This window comes from Temnothorax americanus, unplaced genomic scaffold (genome assembly GCF_048541705.1).
Source record: "Temnothorax americanus isolate GAGA-0224 unplaced genomic scaffold, ASM4854170v1 Scaffold13, whole genome shotgun sequence".
Classification (NCBI taxonomy): Eukaryota; Metazoa; Arthropoda; class Insecta; order Hymenoptera; family Formicidae; genus Temnothorax; species Temnothorax americanus.
In genome coordinates, this window is record NW_027509264.1 from 78,983 (window position 1) to 97,500 (window position 18,518).

At 35.1% G+C, this 18,518-nt stretch overlaps 3 protein-coding genes across 10 annotated transcripts in view; 2 read left to right on the plus strand and 1 right to left on the minus strand.

The window, feature by feature from the left end:
• LOC143894161 (dipeptidase 1) overlaps window positions 1-5,352 on the plus strand; it is a 29,920-nt gene extending 24,568 nt beyond the window's left edge. For all 6 annotated transcript variants that reach the window (XM_077400295.1, XM_077400297.1, XM_077400296.1 and 3 more), the window contains 10 exons: window positions 1,301-1,454; window positions 1,858-2,020; window positions 2,360-2,643; window positions 3,211-3,268; window positions 3,681-3,857; window positions 3,938-4,028; window positions 4,544-4,619; window positions 4,711-4,861; window positions 4,940-5,055; window positions 5,167-5,352. In XM_077400295.1, coding sequence (XP_077256421.1) covers window positions 1,301-1,454; window positions 1,858-2,020; window positions 2,360-2,643; window positions 3,211-3,268; window positions 3,681-3,857; window positions 3,938-4,028; window positions 4,544-4,619; window positions 4,711-4,861; window positions 4,940-5,055; window positions 5,167-5,266 — 1,370 coding nt within the window. In that variant the 3' untranslated portion in view covers window positions 5,267-5,352. The remainder of the gene's footprint in view (window positions 1-1,300; window positions 1,455-1,857; window positions 2,021-2,359; window positions 2,644-3,210; window positions 3,269-3,680; window positions 3,858-3,937; window positions 4,029-4,543; window positions 4,620-4,710; window positions 4,862-4,939; window positions 5,056-5,166) is intronic.
• Window positions 5,353-6,105: 753 nt separating this feature from the next.
• On the minus strand, window positions 6,106-15,447 carry LOC143894163 (ornithine decarboxylase 2-like). Its single transcript, XM_077400299.1, has 8 exons — window positions 15,347-15,447; window positions 8,993-9,276; window positions 8,827-8,903; window positions 8,369-8,541; window positions 7,938-8,238; window positions 7,583-7,822; window positions 7,285-7,493; window positions 6,106-7,063 (listed from the first exon to the last, which is right to left on the minus strand). Exons 2-8 carry the CDS (start codon window positions 9,174-9,176, stop codon window positions 6,964-6,966), a joined length of 1,284 nt encoding a protein of 427 aa, XP_077256425.1. The 5' UTR covers window positions 9,177-9,276; window positions 15,347-15,447; the 3' UTR covers window positions 6,106-6,963.
• Window positions 15,225-18,518, plus strand: part of Pp2a-29b (Protein phosphatase PP2A regulatory subunit A) — a 5,395-nt gene continuing 2,101 nt past the window's right edge. For 2 of the 3 annotated variants that reach the window (XM_077400286.1, XM_077400288.1), the window contains exons 1-6: window positions 15,225-15,465; window positions 15,685-16,006; window positions 16,728-17,231; window positions 17,569-17,760; window positions 18,026-18,245; window positions 18,340-18,500. In XM_077400286.1, coding sequence (XP_077256412.1) covers window positions 17,148-17,231; window positions 17,569-17,760; window positions 18,026-18,245; window positions 18,340-18,500 — 657 coding nt within the window. In that variant the 5' untranslated portion in view covers window positions 15,225-15,465; window positions 15,685-16,006; window positions 16,728-17,147. The remainder of the gene's footprint in view (window positions 15,466-15,684; window positions 16,007-16,727; window positions 17,232-17,568; window positions 17,761-18,025; window positions 18,246-18,339; window positions 18,501-18,518) is intronic. The other variant, XM_077400287.1, reaches the window with a different exon arrangement.

An 18,518-nucleotide genomic window follows, 5' to 3' on the forward strand; every position in this document is an offset into this window, starting at 1 on the left:
TTTTTTGCTGTAGGAGATAAGCTTAAATTTATATAATCACAAATTGTGCATATAATAATAAAAATCAATCTATAGTTTCTTACGATTTTGGGCTGTTTGATTTTATTGATGATATTGTGTTATTGAAAAAAATTAAATTTGACTTTTTAATTAGCAATCTTCAAAAAGTTATTCTCTTCAGATTGGAGAAAAAAGAAATAACCGAATTAGAAAAAGAAAGAAATAGATGACAAACAATAATTATATATAACAAGCTGTAGTATCGCGATAAGTAACATATATCACTGATTTTGCTGAGTAATTGCCGTAATTTTATTCTCGCCTCTCAGGCTTATCAAAGATCGCGGCACGTGCTTGCATAAGATTTCAAATAATTATCAGTGATAAATATTTCCGTTACGATGCCTAATGGTTTTTCTTTGATATATATTTCCGGTGTTACTTATATCGACAATGATTCTTCACTTTTTGGTTATGTACTCTTATTTTTTACAAACTTTATTACATTTATAAGACAACGAGAAAATATTTAATGATTAAAAATCTAATTTAATAACAATAGGAAGTTGTTTGCTTAATGTAACATCGTTAATACTTTGAATTTTTGATCTTATATTGTTACTTTGTGATAATTTAAGAATTGTATATATCTTATGTATAAAGATTTTTAAGAAAATATACATATATAAATCCATACAATAACAAAATTCTTAACATTGTCTAACAAATTAAATTATATCTATACACTTTTCTCGGATTTATATTGTGTTATTTTGTTCAGCAATTATCAAAAGCATCATATTACGAGAGCATGTTTCAAACGACGACCGCGCTGTGCTTTCATGTATTATCAATAGCGTCAATAACTAACACTTATCCAACATAAGTGCTCTAAACGAGTTAAAAGCGTTTGTCATTCACCCGTCGAGTGAATACTCCACGAAGAATTACGACTAAAGATAAGCGTTATTGAAACGTGTCTGAGCGCATATCTTTGGAAAAATTCCGTTTTCTTTGTATTTCAGTAATTTATCAATAAATACAGATAATAAAAAATTTCCGAGATTTTATGATAATGAAGCGCGCATTTTGTTTATGTAAATATTAATTATTTTTTGTCTTACGTGCTTTTACGTAAATAATACACATTATTAAAACTGATATTTTTAAATTTTATTTTCTATTTTTTATTTACATCAACTATATATTTGAGTAATGCTGCTCAGTCTTCGTTACTACATTACTTCGTTACTGTTACTACTGTTAAATCGGGGTTCTAACTTTTTCGTCGCTTTTTCAGGCTACATTTATAAATATTGCACGAGGAAAATGGTGTACATTAACGTCGCCGTTTGCCTGTCAGTTCTTCTGCTTGTGATCGGATTATCCGTGGGGCTAAGCATAAACATCTTTAAAGGGCGAGATGCTCTCGACTCGGCGCCTCTTATCGATGGGTAATTTAATAGTATAATCGTAGAGGCGTGCCGATAAGAAAACACAAGTGGCGTATCATTATTCAATCGATATCATTCGACATAGTGATGTTGGTAATTCCGGAACTCACAGTGAGAATTATACGTCAATCGAAGATCAATGACTGAATTAAAGTTGACACTCAAAAAAGCTCATTCTTCTACGCGTTAATATTTTTTTCACATTCATGATCTTCTTTATATACTTCTTTATTCCTTGATTTAATTAAATATTACGTCAACATCTAAAAATAATTATTTCTGATAATTTTTCATAAAATGCGATTAATATTGTCATGTAACAGGTGTTCATGTCTCATCTGCACCTTGTCTCTCTTCTCTTTCTTTCGATCAGTTAATTTATGTACAATTATTATATTTGCAGCCACAACGATTTACCGTACAATTTCTATAAGATTTTGAACAATCGTTTATCGGACTTTCGTTTCGAGAGCAATCTAAGCAACGACGACGTCTGGGGAAAAACCGCTTGTTCCTCGTGCTTCACCGATCTGCCTCGTTTGATTGAGGGAAAAGTAGGTGGACAGGTGAGTCACGAGCTCGGTCACGAGACCCCGCATGAGACCGTCATACGAGATTAATTATCTAAGAACCGCGCAACCTATTTGCTCCGCAATTAATAGATTAGCCATTTTTTATCTCGAGCTTTTCTTCGCTGAAATTTTCCTTTTTGCCACTATCTCTTCCTCGTGTCGTTGTCCGCCACTTCATTTCTCGCTGCGTACCCGCAAGAAGATCATTATCTCAACTCCCCCCCCCCCGCGAAGAAGCCCCTATCGCGGGATCGGCGGGATTCCCTGTCGAGAAGGATAATTTTACTGATTGTTGTTTACGCGATAACGTGCGCGAATCACGCGATTTTTCAGTTCTGGGTGGCGTACGTATCGTGCGCATCGCAATACAAGGATTCGCTACAGCTGACGTTACGACAGATCGATGTGATTCGGCGATTCATTCAGCGATATCCGAACAACCTGCAATTGGTCACCGCCGCGGGGGACATCGAGACCACGTGGAGGAGCGGCAAAATAGCGTCCATGATAGGCGTCGAGGGTGGTCACTCTCTCGACTCGAGCCTGGCGGTTCTGAGGCTCTACTACGACCTCGGGGTTCGTTATCTGACCATGACCCACAACTGCAACACACCGTGGTACGTCGCACGGGTACGACGTGCATACGAACGCACAGAATCCTTTCGTTTATCACAATTAAATGCATTAATGTCATAATATGCTATTTAGGCGCACATTCCTGATGAAGATGCAAATTGCACGATGCGAAAGTGCGACTTTCGGTCCTGTTCCACACGCAAACTTTCCAATTTTCTTTATCTCTCCTCAGATAACCGATAGTGAAATTTTTGATAGAAGCGTTTTTGCGTCAGAAACATTTTATTTCTCGGCTATCCTAAATAAGATTAATAAGATTAAACTTTAATTTTTTACTATGAGTTTTGCACTGTTAAATATTAAAGAATGAAATTTAAACCAATGCCTTATACGTTAAATAACATTTTGTTATTTTTAACTATTATTTTAACCACCACGTGTCGAAAAATATTATTTTAACACAAAACAGTATTATTTTAACTCCATTTAGTTAAATTAACGACATATTTAGTAGGAATAATAGCGATCTATATAGAAATGGTTAAAAATGATTCAAATTGAGTATAATTTGACTCTACAATTTTAATAGTGTATCTTCATCTTGACAGGGCCGATGCATCGCCTGTGAATGACGGATATGTATACAATCTGACGGAATTCGGGCAGGTGAGAATTCTCATGCAATTCCTGTTGTTTTAAGTTTAATGTAACGCATTAGTTCTCATTTTATATCATCAAATAATGAAAAATTTTTAATTATTATTAGTATGTATAGCATATCTTGATAATTGAGATGGTAACGATTTATTGATACGAATTTATCGGCACTCACAGTAATCACGAAACGTGGACACATCGCGCATCGTCAAGATCGATGAGATACATTAAAACCGATTAGGCGAAAACGTCAATGATTGATTAAATAAAAATAGAATAAACGCACGATTGCTACTTGTGTTAAATTTCGAGAGCTGTATAACTTTTATCACTTATTATTCACGTATCGTATCAAACTGTGAATAGCCCAATTATTGAAAACTTCAATGTAAGTAACAATGGTATTTTATGAATTATATAGACGGTGGTTTACGAGATGAATCGAATTGGGATGCTGATTGATCTGTCTCACGTCTCTCACAACGTCATGCGAGAAGTGCTCGCGGTAACGAGGGCTCCCGTCATATTCTCGCATTCGTCCGCTTTCAGCGTATGCAACCACTACAGAAACGTCCCCGACGATGTCCTGCATTTGGTCGTGAGTGTCGTCGTCATTTCGAAAAAAATTTCCCCGGAAGGACCGCCGCGCGTAAATTACAAGAGCATTCTTTTTTTCAGAAAAAGAACAACGGTATCGTTATGGTGAACTTCTACAGCGAGTTCGTGAACTGCAACTCTTCGAGGAACGCAACGCTGGAGGATGTCATAAGTACTGTCTTTAATCGGGGAACGCAGCATATGATTTATAATTTATATAACAATCGTAAAATTAAAAAGCTGAAGATTCCTCTTGTAAATTCCCCGCATGGCAATCCCTAAAGTTAAAAAATGATAACAAAGCACACTGAGAAAAAAAAGTTGTTAACTTGACTAAATATTTTCAATTGATTATTATCATTTTAATTGAAATATTTAAGTATTTGAGTCAAATTACGTCATGTTAGATTTAAAAAATATGTCGTATTTAATTTAAATACATAAATATTTTAATTAAAAAAATTATCAGTTGAAAATATTTAATTAAGTTAACATTAACAACTTTTTTTTCAGTGTATATACAACGAAATGATATACGTATGAATATGATTTATTGCAATTTTCAAATTTTGATTATCTCGTTGATCAATCTTTAATATATCTAGTCAATCAAAATACGTGTTTAACACATTATTAATCTTTTATTCGGTATCAGCATTGATTAATTATAGATTGATACATTTTTAGGACATATAAATTACATTCGAAATCTTATCGGGACGGACTATGTGGGTATCGGTGGAGATTACGACGGTGTAAACTCGTAAGTAATTACATTAGCTCTAAAAACGCGATTAGTACATGATGAGCCAATAAATAAATGCGGGCGAAATATATTTGATGAAATTAACTAGAATGCCGGTGGGATTGGAAGATGTCTCAAAGTACCCCGATCTATTCGACCGTTTGTATGAGAGTCGAGAGGGAGAGCCAACGTGGACTAAGGCGGATTTAGAAAAATTGGCCGGAAGAAATCTTATTCGAGTTTTCCAAGCTGTGGAAACGGTAGGTACAAAGATTATAAAAAATATACAAGTCAGATGACACATTTTTTATTTTCTTTTAATTATGTTTTTATAAAAGGTGCGGGTTTTGTTGTCGTCTGAATCGCCTCGAGAAGATGTTATAACGGGAAAAGAATTATATATCGCGCAAAAAAGAGAAAGGCTCACTCCCGGCTCATGCCAAAGTGCAATCGAGTAAGTGCTGTCTTGCATAAACGTTATTTTGTTAATTTAATTTGTCGCAGAAAAAAGTGGCAGTTTTTTTTATATTATTCGATATTCAAAGTTCTTTTATTGTTGTTTTAGATGGGACAATGTAAATGCAACAGATATTGAACAATCTGTTAACTTAAATACTATTAAAACCAGATCAGTGTACAAAAGACTCGAGGTGGACGGTTGTTAAAACAGCAGAGATTATGTAAAAAAAACATGTGATATGTGATACTTTATTAACAAATAATTAACATTAAAAGACAAAGTATAAAAATATTGGATAATATTATGGCCAATACCCTTTAGTCTCCTTCACTCGATCTCGATTCCAATATAAATAAAAAATATTATGAAATATTTAGCAGAGTATAAAGATAATGTACTAATTTTGGAAGATTTATAAAAATATCTTTGCTAAAATGATTACAATTAAGATGATCGCGATATTACACAAACGATAGGTAAATAATTTTTTAAATATAATATTTAGAGAAAAAGGATTTTTTGGATTTAATAAATTTTATTGCATCTAAACAAATTTGATGATTGGAATGGTCCAAACAAACTAATGTTTCGATCAATGATTATGATTGTTTGATTTTTCAAAGAATATATATCTTTGTCTTAAATAAAAAAATTGTTTGAAACGAAAGACATTCTCTATCGCTTTAATGATACTATTGTTTCATTCAAACAATATCAATGCTTCATAAAAAATGTCTTAAACATTTATTTATTTATACATATATGTGGTAGTCGGTTGACTGCCACATATATAAATAAATAAATAATAAATAATTGTCATATCTGCATCACTGTGTCATCACGAGTGACCGGTGATGGATTCTAATGATGTGTACAACTGCGAGTGATAGACGCTTTCGCCGTGGGGCCGAATTTGACGTACGAGTTTAGCAGCCGCCTAGCGGTGAAAACGTTTATCACATTTATTTTATAAAAACCAAATAACATATTATTTGGTTGGGAAATATTACTTCAAATGATAATGTCTTTTCCGTCAAATAACAGGGTTTTCTTGAATAAAAACAATTTTTTTTTATTTACAAAAATATTATTTTGTCTAAGCATATGTTGTTTCAATGAAAGAAATTTCAATCAAACAAATAGAAATACTAAATGTAAAGAACTCTTTTTCTCTGTGATGGTAATATATTTATCTGCGAAATATAAATTAAGATGTACCTGTTTTCTGAAGATATCTCTCTTAGCATTATTTTTTATATTTTTAAGTATTTTGATATTTGGTATTTTTTCACCTCGAAGTGTGAATAAGATATAATCATACGAATTGAAAACTTATCGAAAATGACTGATAAAAGATATTTTTGCATTTAAACAATTAAGTAGATTTTGGTAATAATCAGTTATAACAACGTATAAATAATAAATAACGTTTTTATTTCCGTGAAACATTCCATTTTTCTATCGAACGTATTATATATATATATTTTTCTTTTTTCAAAAATAATATAAAGTAATATAAACTTAAAAATAGTCAACATCACATCATCTGACATCACGCTTATAATTATATACATACAAATAAAAGACAACAACAATCTTGTACAATTTTGTGTTAAATATAAAATCATAAAGAATAATTACTGCAATATTACTCATTGCTTATTACTACATTAACATTACTATTGCTTATTACTATTAAAAATAGGCAGTATCCATGTTATTATTCCAAAATTATCAATATATTCACATTTATGTAACGAGAACGATTAGATCAATATTGAGATAATAAGTAATAAAATATAGAGATAATAATTAAGTAATTAAAAATCTATTTTAATTGAAAACAAAACACTTATATCATTTTAATTTTATTTTAATTTAGTATTTAAATAATTTTATTTGTCAGCGATTTTCAATGTAATGTTCTCGTTCCATTGATTTAAACCACTTTATGAATTCCGTGGGTCTTTGCATCAATTTGATATCCAGCATCAAATTTTTCCTGTGTGTGTGAAAATATTAATGTTTCATCAAGTTAAACAAAATTGATACAAAATTAGATTAAATCACGCTGATATTTTAATACAAGATGCCTTAAATGGAATAATTTGCACAAACTTACAAACGTCTCGTTCAAGTAATTTTTATATTTAAAAATGTAAAATAAAAACAGGGTGGCGCACATGTGCGAAAAAGATATCAGTGAATTAATATTATACGAACCACTGACTTCTCCTGATAAACGGTATGACTTTTGGGATTGGAAATCCATTGAATTTGGTGCAGAGACATAAAGAGTAAGCACCAATGTCCTCCCAAACCATCCAGTCGCCAATGTGAAGTTCCGGCATCAATACATCTTTGACAATTACATCGTACGAATCGCAAGTCGGCCCCCATAAAGTCGAAACAAATTTCTCATCGCTCACCGGCTATATAAATTAATAATAAGTTATTTTACATCAACAGAAAGATATCTTGCATACACGATATTCATGTTATATATGATTATATATAGCACCTCAAAGAGAATTTGCGGGTATCTAGACTTTATGCCCACTATTTCGTCCAGAAACGAATTGTACGTCCCGACGTTCGCGTAGTACATTCTCATAGTTTTACCGTTTTTGTGAACGATTCTCTTGGAATGTAAATACGAGGCCAAGGTAAACGCCGAGTCAACGTAATATCTCCCAGGCTCGCTGATAACTCTTATGATGGGATCGAGATCTCGAATTGCATCATTGACAATATTGGCGAGCTGAAGGAATTTAAAAATGAATTAAAAGGCTATATTTTGAATGTCGCTACGAGGTCGATGCGATGAATCATGTCGATGCAGGAATACGCAGAAGACGTGAGAGAAAAGCACGTACCTTGTCGATATCCGTTCCTTTTTCACCGGGGAAGCCGCCACCGATGTCGAGCAGCTGCACGTCCTTGCAGCCCATCGATTTGGCGATCGCGATCAATCGTCTGCATATCCCGATGCCTCTGCTGAACGCGTTTAGCTCCCCGCACGGGCTACCGACGTGAAAACTGAAGCCGTGCAAGGTGAGCCCGAGGTCCATCGTGAGCTGTATCAGTCGCACAGCATCCTCGTCCGGCTCGCAGCCGAACTTCAGTCCGAGATCACAATCCGAGTTTTTTGCGTCGCATCGTATGCGTATTATTATCCTGTTAGACCGTTGCACGATTAGATTGTTAAATTATTGCACGATCATATATACGGAAGAATAAAAGGATGAAAAAGAACCGGGATGCTGCTTGTAGCTACAACGGCGAATAATAGCAGGCACATACTCACTTGGCCTCGGGATAAAGATCCTTTATCTTCAAAAGCTCCAGCTCGCTGTCGGCGGTTATCTGGTCGACGTTCATTTTCTTGGCGTATTTGATGTGAGACGGGCACTTATACGGATTCGCGAATATGATCCGGTCGGCTTGCACGCCGTACTGCATCACTTGCCTGATTTCTTGCTATTACGACATATTATATATGCACGTTAAAATTAAGCTTATTCTGTCCCACGATTTGAGAAGCAATAAAGATAAAAAAAATGATTTCTTTATTAAGTTTGCAATTTATATAATTTGAAAAAATTAATTTAAAAAAAAAGTTTGGCGCCGAGAAAAATAATAATTAAGTTGTGCTTTAAAGTATTAAGCGCGAAGATTTCGTGACTGAACGAGTCACATAGAAATTTTAATATTTCAAATACCGAAGAATATAATATGATCGTGGTAAAAGGCACAGTGAATTACCTCGGACGCGCAGTCGAAGCCAGTATTTAAAGCTGCCAATATCTTGATCACATTCGGATCAGGATTGCATTTAACCGCTGAAATCAATTTAAAGGAGGGTGAGAAACCTCAATACTTTCGCAAATTTAAGCGACATTGCCTTGGTATGTCCTTAAAGCCGACGTACCGTAGTGCGGAGCGACCCTCGGAATCTTGGTAATCCACTCGCGGTGCTTGTTAATAATATCACCAATATCCACGATGTAGAAACCGTCTTCTTGATTTTCCATGTCGATTATAGTTTTAATAACGTCCATATTATCCACCGGGTCGTCGAAGACTTTAATTTCGTTGAAATCACAGGGAGACATATTCGCGATCTCGGTATCTTCGGGTACTGGCGCGAGACTCGCGAGCCGAGAGTAACAAAGCACGAAATGCGGCTGTCCGAAGAAGTGTAACTGTTGACTACTTATAAGCGGTCCGAGATATTATGATAAGAAGCATTGCTTGAATACGATCGCAGTCCACCTCCTCGCGCGTTTGCTCAACGATAAGATTCGTGGAAGTTAATGCACGTTCCTCTATTGATGGAATCTTTTTTTACGATGACGCAAATTACGAAAGGGACGCAAATACGAACATTCTGTTATTTTCGTCGGGCAGGTAAACAGTTTTACTTACCGTAGAAAATTAGACGATTTGCATGTACGTATATTGTTACGAGCGAGACGCAACGTAATGTTGAAATAAAATAAAAGTACGCGATCGTACCCACTAATATAAATAAGACTTCAATTGGCACAGAGCAAGTGATGAGTCGAATTGTTTTAACCGTTCTTATATTGGAATAGCGATAACGCGTTCAAATATTAAAAGTAGCGATTGAAGCGACTTAAGTATTTAAAAAACAAGTAAAACTGAAAGTTTGGTATATAACGCAATATAATAGCTAATTAGGCGATACAGAAAAAAAGTTTCAGATTAGAGTAAGTAAGTGAGTCACGTAAGGGGGTCTAGACAAATTAGCAGTACTTAGGTTTATTAGGGTTAAGTTTTTAGGTATTTGTCTGGATAAATTATTGTGTAAGAATTTTAGAAATAAAAATCGTAAATACGTGAGATATTGAGTTGCGGTAACAATATACGCGTGTGGAAATTTTATCAGGTGGGAAAGATTTATTTCCGTTTATGGAAGCAAGAAAGATATGCTGTTCTGAGAAGAGAACGGAAAAATCCCCCATGATGGTGCATTCACCTTACGTGGAAACTTGAGAACTAATGTTTTCTCACAGAGGACGTAATTCTTTTGAGTCATTTATTGTCTTTTCCTACTTGCATCTTTCATGCTTCTTCTTTCTCTTTCTCTTTGTTTAACACATACTTACACGCATATATACAAGTGTGGTATCCAATAATATGTATAAGATACAATGATACGATATAACAACAATATAAATTCGTAAAAAGATTTTGATAATTTATTCGTGATGATATTAATAATATGACCAATATCCACGATGTAGAAACCGTCTTCTACGAGTACAGCTTTAATGTTATCTGCCGATTTCTCTCTATGTTAAAATAATAGATATTCGAATATATTGTAAACTGTAATGCAAATGACGTTAAAGTTAGGTATATACTATGAGTACTTGGCACGAGACACTACCGTATCTCTTGATCAACATTTAAGCGGAAAACACAGACTTTTGCATAACGCATAATGCATAAACATAAGAAAATGGATTGGTCTATTTCCTTATGCACATGTATATATGCATCAATTTTTTTATGCTTACGCATTATGCGTTATACAGAAGTGTGTGCTCCCTGCTTTATACTTATAGGGTGAGGAAAAAGTCTGGAAGTGAAGTATCTCAAAAACAATACATTTTAGGGAAAAAATGTGTTATACATAAATTGTATAATAGAACTTCAACAAATGCATCTCAAACGGTGGTATAATACTTATTTGATCTTGAGTGTAAGTATGGAGGAGCTTTCAAGGTCAACTTTAAAATTTTAAATGTGGAAACCCCTACTTTTTATTTAATATTCTTGTAGCTGACATCGAGAGCTTTTCAAAACACTATCAATAAACTTCTATTTTTGAGATATGTTGACAAAATTCAAGTACCGCCGGCATTAGCATTAGCCAAGGTGTACCGCGTGGAGGTTGCACGATCGGATTTACACCTCATTGTGTGTATATGTGTGTGTGTGTGTGTGTGTGTGTGTGTGTGTGTGTGTGTGTGTGTGTGTGTGTGTGTGTGTGTGTGTGTGTGTGTGTGTGTGTGTGTGTGTGTGTGTGTATATGTGTGTGTGTGTGTGTGTGTGTGTAATTTAAATAAGCCGACAATTCGTCGATGACTGTGACTTTACACAAGTTACGTTAAGGAGATTTCGATCGAAATAACGTACCGAGTATCAAATCAAGAGTTCGTCAATTAGTGACAAAATTAGTGACAAAAACATCAGCGGTTCGTTCAAATTGCAAACGCAACTGAAACGGGTCACACTACACAGGTCTATGCTAGGTCCTTATTAAAAAGTGTGATATAAGAAAAAAAATAAAATATGTCGCGAATAAAAAAAAATTTGCTTCTATTATTAATAGAGTAGGGGAGACCGGGGCTAACTCGATACTGGGGCGAACTTGACACTAGGCTTTTTGCCAATTTAAATCTATCGTAGAAACTTGCCTTTCCTACTGTAAATGCGTCTTTATGTGCCAGTATTATCAACGGAATTTGGTAACATTCTGAGTTATAGTGTAATTTTTAACGCGACATAAGCGTTTTTGATAGTGAAAAGTAATTTTTCTGATCTCTCGAAAATGGTCTACTTTTTCATCGAGCTTTCGGGCAAAACTAAGCGACGTACAGCAAAATTTTCTAAAGCAATTTTGTATGTGAAGAAACGCTCTTTAAATGTGTACCATTAAATTTGCTTGAAAATTTTAATTAATTGTTGAAAATTGTCTTTGAAAAAATTGTGTCGAGTTAGCCCCGGTCTTCCCTACAATATGATTTTAATGTTGCATTTTAAAATGTCGACTGTTCTTTAATTGGCCGTAAAAACTTGGGACACCCTATATGTGCTATCTAATTATTATGCTATCTTAATGCTATTATGCTATCCTAATGACATCTTAATGCACGATTATAAAAAAATGTACTATTAAAATTAAATGCTTCATTGCTACATGTTGGAAAAAACATTAGATGCAAATTCTTTTGAAAAATCCCACACGAGGTCTTGTAATCGACTAAGGCCTTCCCGCTTAAGGATTCCCAAGGCAAGGAGAACAAAAAGTCAAGATGATATCCTTGTGATGTCAAAATGGAAAAAACGAAGAAAAATCAAAGGCACGGAAGCATCTATATACAAACGGGTTTTTTTAATTTCTGCGAGGAGATTGCCTGGCATCACTTGATTGAAATTATTATATAATGTATAAATTGGAAATTATAGTATATACTAAAGTAATAAATGTACCAATGTGCCTGGACACGTAACTATGTATATGTCTGGACATTTTGATTATTCTAGTCCTTAAATAAGTTATAACGCGAATTAAAATCAAAGAATCAAATAAGAATATTTTTTTGTATTATATTTTCATCTTTGATTTTAATTCGCGTTATATTTATTTAAAAACTAAAATGATAAAGGTGTACAGACATGGGTTTTTAGCGTCTCGGCATTGGTAGGGGAGACCGAAGCGAAGTCGTCACTATTTTTTCGGTGCCGATTTTTAACAACAGAACAAATAATTTTAGTAAAATGTGGTATATCGTTGTAAAGAGTGAACCCTTGGCTATAAAATTTATACGGACATTTTTCAAGATTTCAATATTACGAAATCTAAAAAGTTTTATAGTTCCAATATGATTTTTTAAATTTGATATAAACCTATTAATTATTTAGCTCCCATTTTAATTTTTTAAATCAACCTATATGTTTTTTATGCATTACATCAAAATTGGTTGAAAGATAAATACAATACAAAGATATAAATTAATATAAATTGTTGCATTTGAACAAATAATTGTCACAAAAACAGCGTTGTTAAGTCTCGATAATTTTGCCACGTGCCTGCCACCACCCAGAGGGTGACTCAAGCACTTAAGTAAACCACCCACCACCCTGTAGTTTACGATGCTATCTACGACCCTATCTTAAAAAAGCAAATTTCCATTGTCATCGTTTTTCCGCGATGTTGATTGGTTATCTCGATGCGCATTGTGCGTTACCTCATGCAATAATATATATCGAGCGATTATCATTGCGAAAAGGTTGCGCATATTTTGAGTGCGTTCGCGGAGCGCGCTATTAGCGATCGATATCGCGTTAATATCCTTGGAAGACACATATGTATATGTCTTTTACGCACGTCGCTTCTAATAGGAACATTAACGCGATATCGCTAATAGCGCGCTCCGCAAACGCACTAAAAATATGCAACCTTCGCAATAATAGCCGCTCGATAGTACTAACATACACTAAAACAAATCTATGTACTTTTACATGGAAATTACATGTTTGAAATTGGAAAATTATCTATTATTACACTGAAAAAAATCCATATACTTTTACGTGGAAATTACATGTTTGAAATCGGAAAATTATCTAATTATTACTATAATTTTTTTGCCCAGATTTTTTAAACTGAAAATTAATGGTAAAATATAGGTGAAATTACTATTTTTATATAAAAATCACTTATAGTTTTAAATTTCGCGATATTTTCATAACGATGAACGAAGAGAAAACAGTTTTATTTTATGAGAAATTACATATAATCTGCAATTTTTAATATAAGTAATAATATTGCATAATTATGCTGGGTCGGAAAAAACCCAGCATAATTATGTAATTTTACACAAATATTTTTTTCTGTGTAAGTAATACATAACGCGTATCGAGATGACTAATTTCAATATTGCGCAAATCCGCAATGACATGAAAAATTGACAATCCTTTTCTAGGATAAGACAAGAATAGAATGACGCAATAGTGCACTAATACGCATGGACAATCCATTTGATAGCTCTTGGTTAAAGGGGAATCCTGATGGTCTACTAACTTTTAAAAAATCGAAAAAAATTATATACCTATATATATATTCTTATGCTACATCTCAAGAATAATATGTTCCTATAGTGTTATTTCGAAATTCAAAGAATTGACGAAATTTGTAAGCGATTTAGCGCAGATAGTCGTTCTGAGCTTTCGGCACGCTCAAGTATAGGGATCAGAACGCTAAAGCCACGAAAAAAGCTCGTATTGTCGGCCGAAGCAACTTATAAAAGAAAAAGATACATTAATTTATTGAACACTGAGAAAAAAATACTTGAATTTGTGAGATATAAGGTTTATTTTATAGAAATAAATATCTTATTTAAATACGGCGAAATAAAATTTTATTTCTAGCAAATAAACTATATATTTCATTTTTGAAATAAGTAATATTTATTACAAATAATTGTTTATTTTTTCAGCGTGAGTTGTTTAATTGTAAATTTTAATCTTTCTTTAATTTTTATAAATCAATATGTTTCCGACAAGTAAATTAAATTTCACTAAATAATTATAATTTTCTCTCACAATTTAATTGTGAAGAAATCTTAAAACAAATCTTAGACAACATTATATACTTATGTGACGAGTGTGACGACCTACGCCACTCACAGAACGCATCCGTGCATTTTTAACTTGGCGGAATCATGTACTAGCAACTAGTTAGCGACGATGCTGCTATTCTCGCCTCGCAAGGGGTTTGTTTATATATTATAGCTGAATGTATTTTTTAAATACGAGCAACGCTTTCTATCATACGCCGCCTAACGATGTCGTTGCGAATTAGTTGCTGGTATATATAATTAATTCCGCCGAGTTAAAAATGCGTGGGATGCGTTCTGTAAGTGGCATAGATCGCCACAATTTACAACGATGGAGCAAGATTCTAATAAGTAAATTTGCAATATAAGATATATTACTCATTAGAGCAAAGTGACGTCTTTCAATATGTTAACACATTAAGAACATTGGTTCCTCAGCCAACAAAACAGAAAAGCAAAAAGTTTATCTGTATATTGACAGCCGGCTCACTTTGCTTTAATGAGTAAGATATTATGTTGCAAACTTATTTATTAGATTCTGGCTTTAGCGTTATAAGAACTTGTTCACACGAAGCGTTTCTGCCGCGCGATTACTGCCGCGCGCGTTAACGTTTGCACGAGACGCGCGCTGTCGCGAGGCGATGTGCGACAACGCACGCGTGCGCTGCGCTACGCTACGCTTTGCGGCATTTTAGATCTATTATACGACATTCGCCGTCGCGCGTACGCCGTTCCGCGCTTATGCACGCGTTCTTGCACTTTGCCTCGCGATAACGTTAGTGCGACTCATGCGAACGTTGACGCACGGCGGCAATCGCGCGGCATCCGCGAGACAGAAACGCCTTGTGTGAACAGGCTCTAAATGTAATGTGTCTGAGATTTGTTTCACTTCGTCTTTCACTTTTTGAACTAACGATTCAACTTGAAACACTGTACACTCAACATAAATCACAGACAGTCACTACAGAACGACAATAACGCACCGCCACGACCACCACTAGTCCGCCATATTTGCACGATGCAATACGAATCAGTAAGCTAAAAATTAAGTTTGTTTATAAATTCATTTGTTTATAAATTTTATTTTATTATAACTAAATATTTTTTTGCTATAAAAAAATGTAAGTTTGCCGCAAGTAGATTTATTTTGCCAGCTATAAATAAATAAAAAATTTTTTTACAATTAATAAGAAAAATCAGGCATATTTCACAGAAATGTATATTCTGTCATCATAATCAATTTTTTTTATAGCCAACAAATATCGAAGAAAATATCATAAATAACATTTGTTTCTGAATATTTCGACTTTTTTCTCTCAATGAGGTTCCGAAGTTCTGCCGAAGAGACATTAATAACAAATAATTAGTACTTTCCAGCAAGGATACGCTGTGTTGTACTGTGCTACACCGTGTAAAATATTTATTGGAACGCAGTTTAGTTTTTTAGTGTAACACTCTGTGCATTATAGTTTTCCATCTTAATTTTTACGAGTACTTAAAAATATATGTTAATTCGAATTGGTGCGACGCCCTTCACGGAATGAGGGAGACACCAGGTTCGAATTCTGGCTGAGGTAATATGTTTCGCAATAAATTCTTCACGTTTTTTAAACAATAAATCGTGTAGATTTAATTCCGGGGTAGGGGGAAGGGTATCAATGTTCCAAGATAGCTGTGTTTCATGTCCGACAAATTTGCGGCGCGCAGTTTATTAAATTGAAATATATGTATATGTACGGTATGTACATTACAATTCGTTATTTCTTGTAAGTATAGAATATATGAACACCAACACCTTAATTTGTTACGGCTCCACGCTCCATCTTTCTTTGATTAAACTAAATTATTATTCCATGCGTTTAAATTTTTCATTTATTTTTCTTCATGTATAATTTTCAATCTAAATATTAGAGGGGACCAGGACTATATGACTCCAGGAGTATATTGCTCATGTTGCTATTTTTTAGCACTTATCTTGAAAAGAACGGTAAATAAAAAATCGCGAAATTATTTTTTTTTATCACAATCCAATTATAAGTTCTAAGATTCTAGGCGTCTTTTATTGGGATTGGGAAAAACTCACTGGCACTCAGTGTCTCAGTTTTTGTATTTTTCAGAAACATGCGCTCATTAATTCTAAATGAAATATACGCTTCAAGCACTCAGTGCTGCCAGTGCCAGTGAGTTTTTTCCAATGGAAAACGCTATAAATATAAAAATCTAAGTGAAAGTTATTTCAATTTATACAAATATAATCTAAAAAGAGCTTACAGCTTTATTACAGCTTTATTACAGCTTTATTACAGCTTTATCGCCATACGCTTAAAAATGGCAGAACCGGCAGGACGCATCAGTTGCATCTTGCATCATAGCGCCGCGCACTCGACGTCCCCTCGTCCGCGACGGGCCGAGAAGAAAGCGTAGGGAGTCGCCATCTGATGGCGGCGCGAGTCATCACTATCCATCATCCATCACTACCGTCAGTGATTCACGGAGTCGCATGGGGCTGCGAGGCACTGTGGATTTCGAGCGAGCTCCTAAATTACTAAACGAACGGCGTTCCGCAATTATGCTGTAACTACGCGCGCGTGCCCGAGAACGGTGTCCGATACACATCCCCCGGAGACGCGAGCATCGACGTAGGCGCATCTGACGCGGCCACGAGGAATCCTCACGAGCGTTTACACCGAATCACCAGTGTTGTCCGGCAGCAAAATGGCAGCGAGCGACTCCAACACGGACGACAGCCTCTATCCGATCGCGGTTCTGATCGACGAGCTGAAAAATGAGGACGTCCAGGTAATCGGCCGCGACAACGGTCGCGTCGAGTGAGCTTTTCGCTTCCTCTTGTGTCCTCCTCTTTTCTCTTTCCCGTTACTACCCGTTCGCTGGAGACAATACCGAGATAGCGGTACTCTAAACAGCGTTTTTTTCAACTTGCTAAAAAGATCACGGAGATACTAGTGCTTGTGATAGTATAGGATAGTGTTGGAACACGTCATTGTGAGAAAGATACCCGGTTGGAGCTAAAATTTTACGTATTCGGCATATATAAAGCAACAGCTTTCATTGCTACTTTTATCACACAGTTAACACTTGTTACAGAAATCATCGTGCGTTGTCCTTTTCGTTACAGCTACGTCTCAATTCTATCAAGAAGTTATCGACGATCGCGCTGGCGCTAGGCGTCGAACGAACGCGGAGCGAGCTGATACCGTTTTTAACAGAGACGATTTACGACGAGGATGAAGTCCTCCTTGCGCTGGCCGAACAGCTCGGCACGTTTACTCCTCTCGTCGGCGGGCCAGAATTCGTGCATTGTCTATTGGTAACGACAGATATGTTTTAGATAATAAAATAATTAACACACAAGTCTAAGAATGATATTTATAATCGGACTCTATATTTAAAATTTATCTCAAGTCTGATTTTAAGTGGTAATAAGATCGTCAATTGTGAGTCGATCGCTTTCCACACATGCCAAAGATTGTGCTTAAGACGATCTTAAATGTAATATTGGGCTATGAATACTGCTTTAATATCTTCGTTCTGTCTATTGAAGAAATAACTACATGTATAAATTTCTGATTTAGCCACCACTGGAATCTCTGGCCACTGTGGAAGAAACTGTGGTCCGCGACAAAGCTGTGGAATCCTTAAGAAATATCGCGAGCCAACACAGTCCTGCAGATTTGGAGGAGCACTTTGTTCCATTAGTGCAACGCTTGGCTTCAGGAGACTGGTTCACGTCAAGAACATCGGCATGTGGCTTGTTCAGCGTTTGTTATCCGAGGGTGAGCCCAGCCATTAAAGGTGATTGTATAATAATATTATTTTTTTTTTGCGGATTAGTTTCTAAGTAAACAAAATTGATAATTCTAACGTTTTGCGAACTCGAATGTTGTAGCGGAATTGCGAAATCACTTTCGCAGCTTGTGCCAGGATGATACACCTATGGCGCGACGGTCAGCTGCTTCTAAATTAGGCGAGTTTGCAAAAGTTGTGGAGATCGAGTACCTCAAATCTGATTTAATACCAATGTTTGTTATACTCGCTCAGGACGAACAAGTAGGTGCATTAGAACGA

Excerpts from the sequence above, each read along its gene's own strand:
- LOC143894163 (XM_077400299.1), bottom strand. The coding sequence starts at position 9,176 with ATGTCTCCCTGTGATTTCAACGAAATTAAAGTCTTCGACGACCCGGTG. Across the intron at positions 8,542-8,826 it reads GCTTCGACTGCGCGTCCGAG|CAAGAAATCAGGCAAGTGAT; the intron begins GTAATTCACTGT and ends ATGTCGTAATAG. Across the intron at positions 7,823-7,937 it reads AAGGAACGGATATCGACAAG|CTCGCCAATATTGTCAATGA; the intron begins GTACGTGCTTTT and ends AAATTCCTTCAG.